This window comes from Scyliorhinus torazame, chromosome 9 (assembly GCF_047496885.1).
Source record: "Scyliorhinus torazame isolate Kashiwa2021f chromosome 9, sScyTor2.1, whole genome shotgun sequence".
Classification (NCBI taxonomy): domain Eukaryota; kingdom Metazoa; phylum Chordata; class Chondrichthyes; order Carcharhiniformes; family Scyliorhinidae; genus Scyliorhinus; species Scyliorhinus torazame.
Window position 1 is genome coordinate 247,991,387 of NC_092715.1, and position 12,412 is coordinate 248,003,798.

The window sequence follows — 12,412 nt, forward strand, 5'->3', positions numbered from 1 at the left end:
CATGGTTATCTTCGCCTCGGAGGACAAACAAAGAGACCATGATGGTGCTATCATTGCATTGAGCCAGAAGGTGGGTTTGGGTCTGAAATTCCTTACATCATACAAGTGCAATGAGAGGCCACCTGCTTCTGCCCCACAGGATCAGTAGTTCCATTCATTTTAATGGGTTCAGAAGGTTGGGCTAGTCTGGGAATTCATAGAATCCTTAGTGCAGGAGGCCATTCGGCCCATCGAGTCTGCACTGATCCTCCGATAAAGCACCCTACTTAGGCCCAATCCCCTGCCATATCCCATAATCCCACCCAAACCCACAGGCACTAAGGGACAATTTAACATGACCAATCCACCTAACCAGCACATCTTTGGACTGTGGGAGGAAACCGGAGCACCTAGAGGAAACCCACGCAGACACGGGGAGAAAGTGCAAACTCCACACAGACAGTCACCCGAGGTCGGAATCGAACCCGGGTCCCTGGCGCTGTGAGGCAGCGGTGCTAACCACTGTGACACCGTGCTGCCCCTTGACCCAGTGCTCTCCAATCCTGTAAAAATGCGCAAACGAACTGGGTACTGCTATTGGTAGTCACAATCTTTTTTTAAACCAGTCACATTTTTTTCCACAAGAGCGGAGATGCAAATGGTGTCTCTCTGAAGGACTGGGGGTGGGGGAACACAAAAAAGTGTGCAGTTCCGTTCTGTTACACACTTCTGAAAAGGTTATAGCCAGCGACAAAATTGACATTGAGTTTGACTAATTTAGTGCATCTCTCAAATAGCAAATGGAGCAGGTATAAGGTCACATACAGTTTTAGCACCGACACTGCGCATGGATTGAAAAGGCAAAATAAAATGATAGACAACTAGTTCTTATTAAATGTTTCTGCTGTATTCAAAGCATTCAAAGTTTTGCCCTTTACCATTTTTGTTTTGAAATACAATGGGAAAATTGGTCTTGTGATAATGGTGATGAAGCAGCAATTACTGCCCCTGCAGCTTCCTGATAGTTAGCCACTCACGGTCAGTTTGAAACACCTATTATTCTTTTTTTAAAAAAATATGTTTATTAAGAATTTTTTAACAACATTTTCAACCATACAAACAACCCCCCGCCCCCCTCCCCCCCGCCGTAACAAAAGAAAAGAAAACTCGCATAGCAAGACATAAACATGGCAAGTCAATATGATATAGAACTTTGTACATTGGATTCCTCCCGTACATATCAGTTCTCCGGATCATTTATGTATTTTCTTGCTCAGATCCCTCCCAGGAAAAAAACCCTTCCCCCCCACCCCCCGCCCCCCAAGACAGACATCCCCCCCCCTGGGTTGCTGCTGCTGTTGACCGAACTTCATCGAACGCTCCGCGAGATGGTCTAGGAACGGTTGCCACCGCCTGTAGAACCCCTGCGCAGACCCTCTCAAGGCAAACTTTATCCTCTCCAACTCGATAAACCCTGCCTTGTCATTTATCCAGGCTTCCACACTGGGGGGCTTCGCATCTTTCCACACTAACAAGATCCTCCGCCGGGCTACCAGGGACGCAAAGGCCAGATTGCCGGCCTCTTTCGCCTCCTGCACTCCCGGCTCGTCCGCTACTCCAAATAATGCTAGCCCCCAACTTGGCTTGACCTGGACTTTCACCACCTTAGATATAGTTCTTGCAACTCCCCTCCAGAACCCATCCAGTGCCGGGCACGACCAGAACATATGGGCATAGTTCGCCGGGCTTCCTGAGCACCTCCCACATCTGTCCTCCACCCCAAAGAAAAACACCAATTATTCTTGCACTAGGACCAGTGCTTGGCATTTATATTCATTTCTCTTCTCTAAGACATTAGAATCTGGTCATCAGAGACAGCGTCACACAAATTTGAATTAGGCGTAGACTTTGAAAGCAGACCAAGGCAGGCCAGCAGCGCGGTTCAATTCCCGTACCAGCCTCCCCAAACAGGCGCCGGAATGTGGCGACTAGGGGCTTTTCACAGTAACTTCATTTGCAGCCTACTTGTGACAATAAGCGATTTTCATTTCATTTCATCAGCAGACGAGAGTCACTGGAAATCCCCCAAATACTCATGGGAACTTACAAGGTGTGAGCATGGCCACTTGGGGGCAGCACTAATTTAAGAATCAAACAGAGAGCAAAACAATGCAACTTCTCAGTGAACCAAATGAACTCCTTTGAGTTCTCTGCCCAAAGGCAGGTCCAACTCACAGCACCATGACCACCATCTAGAGTAGGGAAAGGAGGCAGGTAATTTACACAAGGTAATAACATAAGTTTTGAAGTGGGTTATTTTCGTTCAAAAGGCGACATATACAGGTTGTAAAAGTTGTTTGCAAGTAAGTGATGCAAAGATAATGTAAGTTTATTTTTCAAAATATAAGAACTAAAGAAAGAAAATGAATTGGATCAGGTCTGGGAAAAGAGCACTTCTGAGAAATGGGACAAAACAACAGCCAGATCAAAGGGAAGGAACATATTTAAGAAAACACTGAAGCCTCTGAGGGGCTAGCTGTTTAGATCATGATAGCTAGTCAAATCTCCCAGAAGAGAGTCTGGACAAGGACAGCTCTGGACAAGGACAGACTTGGAGAACCAGTTGTTGTCTGCCTCACAGGGCACCCTAAGAATTTGTGGAAAAATTACTGGAATTCTAGAGAGCTAAAAATCAAAAAGGATTGTTGTCAAGTGGAAAAGGACAGGTTAGCTCAGAGTGTAGTTTGAGTTAAGATCGTTTGGAACTCTTTTAAAGTACTTTAAGCTGTGTGAAGGCCTTCTTGTGTTTCAGTGTAATTTTAAAAATGTTCTTCATTTTCTAATAAACGTTTATAAAATTATCACAAATTAGGTGGAAATGTAATTTTTCCAAATCTCAGAACATTTTGGCAATGGTTTCAAGTTTCCCTTTGTGACTTGGGCAGCTTGACATGCTTCATCAACTGGGTCTTAATAACATTTGGTGAATCTTTGCAGAATAATAAAATAAGCATTCCTTGATTGGCTTTGAATTGATGAATTTAAAGGCAATGAGAATGAGGGGAATACTGAACCAGGAGTGGTACTGTGAGATTTTGAAGTTGGAGATCGCAAAATGGCTTTGACAATTGTTAAGATTTGCCTGGGATTATAAGATATAACCTTGGCTGGTTTACAAAAACGGTTAATAGCATTAGCAGGGAAGTTATAACTAGGATTACCTGCAATGATGAGAAAATTAGACATAATTGGAGGTTTTGCACAGCATTTGAAATTGAAAGGAATACCTGAGAGACTGAATTCTCCAAAGGTGAGTCATTGGAATGGGTTACGAATGAAAAACACTTGAATTGGAAGGAATAGAAAAAGGACAAAGGGGAAGAGAGGAAAAGGAAAGAGGATGAGCACTTAACAGGAACAGGAAGAAAGGCTGGAGAGAGGGAAAAAACAAGAGAATGAGACAAAAGAAGACAAGAAAACGAATTGGAAAGGATGAAATTAGAAAAGGAGGAAAGATAAAAAGAGAGAATTCCACAAAAAGGCTGGCAGCTAAAAAAAGGCACATCAAAAGGTGGAGAAGGACATATTTCCAGATAAGAATCCAGTTTAAATTTGTTCGAGCTCTTGCAATATTTGAGGAAAGAGATGTGGAAACATTCTTTATCTCATTTGAGAAGATAGCTAAACAGATGAAAAGCCAAAAACAAATGTGGACAGTGCTCTTACAGAATAGGTAGTCCGAATGAGATATATGCATCAATATCAGAAGAAATATTGGAGAAGTATGATGCAGTGAAGAAGGCAATTCTGAGTGCATAGGAGTTGGCTCCAGAGGAACATGGACAAAAATGTTGAAATATGAGAAAACAGCCTGGGCAGACTTAAATTGAGTTTGGAAGAGTCAAATAAAGTAATTTTGACAGGCGAATAAGAGCATTAAAAGTTGAGGTAACCTGAAGAGATGTAGTTCACATCTATTAACACATTCAGCTACCTTGCCTGCATGCCGCTATCAGCAACCTCTTTAGTCCTTAACACGACCATTAACACTTTGCCCCGAGCCCTAAACATCTTTGTCTGATCTCTCCTAGCTCACACTTATTTCTGATCTACTTTGTTCCACCTCCTATTAAACAGTATATAATCAATCATATTTCTCCCTCTGTTTAGCTCTGAAGAAGTCATACAAACTCGAAACGTTAACTGTTTCTCTTGCCACAGATGCTGCCGGACCTGCTGCATTTTCCCAGCATTTTCTGCAGAAAAGCAATAATGCCTTCAAAGGTTGCAACTGATATTTGAAAACAAATTCAATGATAGTAGCCAGCAATTTGCAGTTCGGAAAGTCATTTCGTTCCATCTTTTATCCACGGTGAATTACCTTTTGTCGAAAACTGCACAGCGTCGCATCTTTGCTTATTTCTTTGACCGAGTTTTCTTTCCCCCTCCCTGGCCCCATTTCATTCCCAGCCTCATTCTCTCACCTCTGGCTGCACAGTACAGGCTACCTGGCAATTTAAGTCTCCCCTTGTTTTCAGATTATCCACGACCACAGTCTTCATTATTTCCAGAACATCCACTGACCCTCTGAGATCTCTGCGCTCCTCCAATTCTGGCCGCTTGTACACCCTCAATTTTAATGTCTCTACCACCAATGCTCCTGACTTCAGTGGTCCATGTCCTAAGTTTTGAAACTCCCTCTCTAAACCTCCACCTTTCTGCTTCACTCACTTGCTTCCTCAAGATGCTCCTTAAAACCCACCACTTGCATCAAGTTTTTGGGTCACCTACCCTCTTACGCCTCTATGTGGCTGGGTATCACCTTCCCGTAAAGTAGCTTGAAACATATTAGGTTCACGGTACTCCAGAAATGCAAGCTGGTGTTGAGTCAGCACTAACTAGTCCATTTGCAGCCTTAACTTCTAGCCGTGTGACTTGTGATGAATGCAAGAAAATGGTACATATATTGTGTTATAACTATCTGAATCAGAAATGGGTTTGTTAGAGCATGTATATATCTGCTGCAGTCATTTAAAAAAAATCCTGGTTTAAAAGAAAGACAGACACTGTTGCTGAAAAGGTGCAATTAAGATTTTGCAAAAGTGAGATCATCGTTATTACAAATCATGCTTATGTTTAAAAGGAGAGGCAGATGGGTTTTTGTTATGATTTATGGGGAGTAGATAAAAGTGAGAAATTAGGTGGGATTCTCCTTTGGCGGACGCCGAAATCGCGAAACGGGATTGGGTGGAGAATATGTTCTGATGAGGCGGATACCAGTTTGACGCCAAATCGCAATTCTCCGACACCTCGACAGTGGCGTCAATGCGGTCCAGAACGCACATACAGTAAACACCGTTTGCATGTCATTAGGGGCATTCTTCTCCACAATGCTCCGCCTCCAATGGGCTGAGTTCCCGAAGGCGCGGTTCGCTTGTGTTTTTAAAAATTGTGAAACTGGCATTGTGGCTGTTGAGAGAGGGGGTATGGAAAGTGCCCAACATCTCTGTATTTTGCTGACAGTTGTGCCGCTGGCCGGGGTGGGACTGCTTCTGCCTGGGCCGGGGGGAGACCAGGTGTGGGTTGGAGTGGACGGGCATGGAACACCATTGCCACAGCCAGCAAGGCAGCATGCAGCTGAACACGCCGCTAACAGTCCACTGTGAACTTAGGGCCATGGGTCATATAGGTGTTCCCCCAGGCCACCCCCACTAGGTGCCCTTTTGTCCCAGTCGAACCATCAGCTATCTGGGCACACTCCAACACAACCAGTGTCATCTTGTTGGCTGGGATGAGTGTGTGCGGGGAGTGTAATGTGTATATGCGGCTGCAGTTTGTCAGCCTCCAGAGTGTCAATCACGGACCTGGCGAATCTATCACCATTTTCATTGGAATCGATTGGGTTCCATGTGGTGCCGGTGCTAGCCCCTCCACAGTTGCTGAATCAGTCCAGGTTCGGCACCAGTTTTTGTTGACTTGAAAGTCCACAAATCCTGCGTCGGCGACAACCCTTCACCTCAGAAACGTAGAATCCCGCCTAATGTGTTTAAACTCTAGTAATTTGAGTGGGATAAAGATGATGTAGCAATGGGAGTAGCCAGGTCTGTAGCAGGTCCCTAGCAGTCAGCTTAAATTTATCTGTGTACAGAACAGCTGCTTCTGCAAAAGGCTGGCAGGTTGAGCAGTAATCTGGCACAGACAAGAACCTACAGGCTGTTTCCTGACAGGGGGCGAAATTCTCCCGAAACGGCGCGATGTCCGCCGACTGGCGCCCAAAGCGGCGTCAATCAGACGGGCATCGCGCCACCCCAAAGGTGCGGAATGCTCCGCATCTTTGGGGGCCGAGCCCCAACATTGAGGGGCTAGGCCGACGCCGGAGGAATTTCCACCCCGCCAGCTGGCGGAAACGGCCTTTGTTGCCCCGCCAGCTGGCGCGGAAATGACATCCCCGGGCAGCGCATGCGCGGGAGCGTCAGCGGCCGCTGACAGTTTTCCACGCATGCGCAGTGGAGGGAGTCTCTTCCGCCTCCGCCATGGTGGAGACCTTAGCGGAGGCGGAAGGGAAAGAGTGCCCCCACGGCACAGGCCCGCCCGTGGATCGGTGGGCCCCGATCGCAGGCCAGGCCACCGTGGGGGCACCCCCCAGGGCCAGATCGCCCCGCGCCCCCCCCCCGGGACCCCGGAGCCCGCCTACGCCGCCTTGTCCCGCCATTCAAAAGGTGGTTTAATCCACGCCGGCGGGACAGGCAATTTATCGGCGGGACTTCGGCCCATCCGGGCCGGAGAATCGAGCGGGGGGGGCCCGCCAACCGGCGCGGCCCGATTCCCGCCCCCGCCGAATATCCGGTGCCGGAGACTTCGGCAACCGGCGGGGGCGGGATTCACAGCAGCCCCCGGCGATTCTCCAACCCGGCGGGGGGTCGGAGAATGACGCCCAGGATCTCCCTCTCTCTCTCTCTCAAAGCAGTCTTTAAAAGGAATTCCTTTATCCAGATGCTGGCAAGTAAACCTATGTTTGCTAACTTCATTTAAAAGTGGGATTTGACATGTGATGGGGTTTGCTTGATTAGAGATAAAGAAGGTGTTAAAAGTGTTTCAATATATTGTTAAGCATTGTTTAACTGGTAATTTTAAGCTACATCTCTTGTGTTGTTAATAGTTTATAATGTGTTAATAATAAAATTAGTTTTAACACACAATATTTGTGTGTGGAAGGCCTACTGGAGCAAAGTATCCTTTTCCCGCAGTTTTACAAATTACAGAAAAGGGGATTGGGATTCCTGTCCTGAGCTAACTGTCGGGGTCTGGTCCGGGATCGTAATAGACTGAAAGCCCAAGTAGAGTTAGAGGGGGATGAGAAAGGATAGGAAAATGCAGCAGACCTTTGTTCTCTGTTGGATGAACACTGCAACTGACATTGGGAATTTGCTGCTGTATACTGTGGGTGTGAACACATCCCTACAATGACGCACTTTGCTGGCGTGTGAACCAAAACTGGCTCATAATGCTACTGTCCCCCTTCACTGTCAACACCAGTCAGCTTCATGTAAGAGGTTCCTTGTTAATACTTTCACTTACACAGTCCAAACAGTCAGCAACCGGGTTTAAGAACAGGTTACACTCTCCAGCTTGGATATGCAATATTTGACTTGCAAGATTTTTACTTGAAATAGTTCGGCACTTACGCAATGGGTCCATGACAGTTGCTCTGAATGTTCTCCAACAACCGAGGAGGTGCAACCTCTTTACAGAGGTAGTGATGAGCATCTGTAGTCAGCCTATAATATCCATCGATTAGCGAGACGAATGAGAAGCCTTCTTTCAGGGATGGAAACTCAACTTCCTATTGAAAGAAAGAAAGGGAAACTGAATAAGAAATTAGATACACGGCACAAAAACTTTTCAAGAAGAAAAACAGCCTTCCATGAGCTCTTTTTTACTAAACGTCCACCGAACAGGTTGCTTTCCTGAGATGCACAGGGCAGAGCAAAAACAGTCCCAAGGTAAATAGAAAGGGAAAGTATTGAAAGGGAATTAACAGTGTAAATGCTCGCACTCCTGAAATATTGGACAGATAGCCCCACTTAAGCCCACCACCTGACATTGTGGGGAATTTTAAATCATGACAACTTTGGCCTTAAAAACACTCGGAGTCACTCACACCATTCACACCCACCCTCAATCGGAATTTTTGATTTTTTTCATGGGTATGCCCTTGAACTGTGTGGTTTGGTTGGCAGATAGGCAGTTCAGAGTCAGCACCATTACTGTGGATCTGGAACCACAAGTGGGCCAGCTAAGCTTAGGAACAGCAGATTATCATTCCGAAAGGGCATGAGTGAACCTGGAGGGGAAATTGCGTGCATCGGCAGCACCTCTTACCTGGGCGGGTCCAGAAATGTCCCCGACTCAAGCCACCCGCCTCGGTAAGGGAAATACAACAGAATGTTACAGTCCGTAGAGGTCAAGGAAGGAAACGGCCATAGAAAACTCATCAATCAAATAACTTAGACTAGGATTTCCAGCCCTCCCTAGGCAGGATCATCTAGCCAAGGAAAAGTCCACATTCGGCGGGACTGGAAGACCCTGGTGTCAAGTGGGGCTGGAAAATCTCGGCCATAGATTTATTCATCACATTCCAGTCGGGAATTCAGAAAGGAATTTACTCGAGATAACAAATAATATGTGAGACACTCACGGGAAATTTAAACAGAGCCTGAACAGTGCACTGTACAAAGCGGAGTCATGATGCCACCATATTCTGGTTACGCACTCTCATGAAACTACTGGAGATGGAAACATTATCACATAACGGCTCTGCACCTTTACATGGTGTTTCCCCTTACTCAACTTTGAGTTGAGGAATGACGTGCCTCTTGATTGCACGACTGTACAAACGTGTGCTAATGCCAAAGGGTCGGTGGGCAGATTAAGAAAGAAGGGCTCAGTCGTAAGTTGCGTCTCTGTTCTGCATGTAGGCTGACAAAGAAAATAGCCTACAGCACAGAAAGAGCTGCAGAGCTAACCAGCCCCAGGAAAATTCCAAAGGTTGCAGTGTAGGGATTTCAACAAGCCCTTTGCCGATGCTGAAGCGGACGTGGAGTGTCCAGCCGCAAGGTGGTGCCACCATTTTTACAGGTTGCCCCCTTCCAATGATGACAAATAACTATGTGAAAGGACTAGGAAGGAACTGGTGCTTTTTGTACAATGGGTCCCCTTGTTCTATTACAGCATATTTCTGCCTTATTCAACTTGCACTAAATCGAAGACGGGACATTACATTGGAAATTTAGAAGTATTTTAAGTATGTTGTTAGTCTTATGTTTGAAAGAAAACAAACAGAGCAAATTACATCTGATGTTGTGTAAAATCTGAATTATGTTGCCCTTACCAAAGTCTTGTTGTCTTGTCTGTTTATGGTGACTATTCGGCCCTCGGAGGAGCCATCTTTGCTTGCTTGCTTGATGCTGACGTTGATGATTTCAGGAAAATCGCAATAAGGTTGTAGATCCTGTCAACAGACACAAACATTATGATGGCGGAGCCTTACAGCTGGTCAGCTCGAAATCCAGCAGCTTTCTTGAATTAGCGTGCCATGAAAAGAAAACCCGAGATCTTTCACATTTTCCAATTAAGAGGGAAGCTAGGTAAACACGAGCGAGAAAGGTATAGAAGATGTGCTGATTAGGATAGATTAAGCGGGGTAGAGGAGGCTCATGTGAAATTTTAACACTGCCATCAATCAACTGGGTCAGATTAGGTGCTGTGCATTCTATGTATCATAGAATCAGAGGATTACCAGTGCAGAAGGAGGCCATTCGACCCACCGAGTCTGCACCGGTCCTTGGAAAGAGCACTCTACTTAAGAACACACCTCCACCCTATCCCCATAATTTGGACACTAAGGGCAATTTAGCATGGCCAATCCACCTAACCTGCACATCTTTGGACTGTGGGAGTAAACCGGAGCACCAGGATACCCACCAGACACGGGGAGAACATGCAACCTCCACTCAGACAGTCACCCGAGGCCAGAATTGAACCCGGGTCCCTGGGGCTGTGAGGCAGCAGTGCTAACCACTGTGCCACCGTACCTATGAGCAATCTCAGTTGATCTTGCTTTATTTTCCTCCATAAGCTCCATCAACAATTCACAATCACCAAACATAAATCCATAAATGTTACTGATCTTAACATCAAAAGATAACCTTCTACCTCCATTTATTTTGTGTGAGAAATATGCAACATTTAAAGAACCTACATGTTAGTCAACAATTTGGTTATTCTGTATTGGCAGGTGGCAGCTAATGATCTAAGGGAATAAGAACATTAGGCATAAGAGCAGATGCAGGCCACTCAACCCTTCGGCCCTGCCCTGCCATCATGGTTAACCCTCTGCCTTAGCTCCACTTTCCTACCCTATCCCCACAATTCTCAATTCCCTTGGCGTCCAAAAACACCAGTCTTGCATATACTCAATAATTTAGCATCCACAGCCCACTGGCGTGGAGAATCCCAAAGATTCACAACCATCTGAGGGAAAGCATTTCATCTCAGCGCAGTCCAAAATGGTTGACCGCTTGCACCGAGACCACAACCTCTTGAATGGGACTCTTCAGCTAGGTGAACTTTTCTGACAGCATCTCTCCTGTCAAACCGCCTATACATTTTATGCACCTCAACACAATCAGCTTCTAAACTTTAAAGAATGCTGGTTCTTTCTACTTAGGAAGACCTCATAACGCCAACACTCTCAATCCAGGAATTATTCTAGTGAACCTTAATTGCAACCCCTCCAAGGCATGCATATCCTTCATTGAGTAAGGAGATCAAAGCGGTGCATAGTAATTCAGTTGTAGTCTCACCAAAGTCCTACGTAATTGCAGTAAGACACCTTAGGCAGGATTCTCCGGTCGCCGACACCGAAATCGCGCTTAGCAATCGGTTGGAGAATCCCCGTGCACGACCGAATCGGGGGCGGGGCCGCTTTCACGATGCTCCGCTCCCTCCAAACGCCATACTCAGAGTACGCCGCACACCATATCGACGGCCTTCGGACATTGCCTCAGGCCCAACCCCCGACACTCCACCCCCGACCGTCCGAGTTCCCGACGGCATCGGTCATGTGTGATCTCATCCATCGGGAACTCAGCGTGGCGGCTGTGGACTCAGTCCAGCGCCGCCACAGTCGGGGAAGGGCCGATCCACGGGCAGGAGGGACTTTGCCAGGGGCTGGGGGCACTGTTGGGGGGTGGTCTGGGGCATGCGAGCTGGCCAAAGGGGAGGCCAATTTAGCTGGGCCCGTGAGAGGCCAAGCATCCGGCAATTCTCTGGGCCGTATCGACAGCTAGAGCTGGGTGCTCTACGCTGCCTTGATGCTAGCCAAATGGAGGATCGGTGGCCATTTTACGCCATTTTCTCTGTTGTAGAACACCACCGTTCCCATGAATGGGGACATAGCCTCAAAATCGGAGAATCCAACCCCTTATTCTTATCCCCTAACCCCCTTGCAATCAAGGTTAACCTTTCACATATCTTCTTAATTATTTGCTGTATGCGCAGGTTAAACCTTGTGTACAGTAATATCCAAATACCTCTGCATATCAACATTTACTAGTTTCTCAACATCAAAAAATGTTTTTTGCTTTTCTATGAAAGTAGACTAAGCCAGTGATACAGATTGCAGATAGCCGAGGCCTAGGCACTGAGCCATGCACGACTTACAACCTGAAACCACATCGGCAACCTGTTTTTTTCTATACTTACTGCTTTCTGTCTGTTAACCAATTCTCAACTCAAGCTAATATGTTATGCCCAATCCTAAAATCCTTAGGCTTGAATTTTCCGGATAGTTAGGTCTTGTTTCCCACTATCTGAAGAGTCGGCGAGGAACACATCTCTGCCCCGCAGCCAATGAATGCCCTCAGGCTGAAGACAGGATTTCCTCCTTTTACTCGGGAGGGAGTCCCACCTGAGAGAGCTGCGGGCCAATCTGTTTGGCTGGCAGCTCTCCATTCGCCGCAGTGGATAGAAGAGGAAGTCCCTGAAGACCCCAGAGGTGAGGCTGGGAACAGGAGGCCCACTTAAGTTCAACGGGTCCCAAGGCAGAGGGGACATAAAGGCCTTCTGTGAGGATGGGGATCAGCATAAGGGGGATGATCGGGGACACGGGGGAAGAGGTCAGGCTGTGGGGAGGGAGGCCACTAGACCTTTATGAGGGGGCCCGGTTTTAGAAAGAGGATTCTGATGGAGGTGCCAATGCCGCCTCTCCATGCTCCCAGTCCTACTACTCGAGGTGTAACGTCGTTGTTTTTTGAGCTTCCCTCACGGAGGTTCAATCTTCCTGCCGGCCTAAAATGAGAGGCTGGGTGGGAAATGGCCCTTAAAGGGCCGTTAATTGGGACCTTGCCCACCCCAACATAAAACCGTTATG

At 46.8% G+C, this 12,412-nt stretch overlaps 1 protein-coding gene across 5 annotated transcripts in view; it reads right to left on the reverse strand.

Moving 5' to 3' along the window:
• The window catches only part of LOC140429806 (tyrosine-protein kinase JAK2-like), a 297,390-nt gene that overhangs the window by 52,177 nt on the left and 232,801 nt on the right, over nucleotides 1–12,412 (reverse strand). For all 5 annotated transcript variants that reach the window (XM_072517253.1, XM_072517255.1, XM_072517251.1 and 2 more), the window contains 2 exons: nucleotides 9,371–9,490; nucleotides 7,665–7,822 (listed from right to left, as the gene is read on the reverse strand). In XM_072517253.1, the coding sequence (XP_072373354.1) occupies nucleotides 7,665–7,822; nucleotides 9,371–9,490 (278 nt within the window). The remainder of the gene's footprint in view (nucleotides 1–7,664; nucleotides 7,823–9,370; nucleotides 9,491–12,412) is intronic.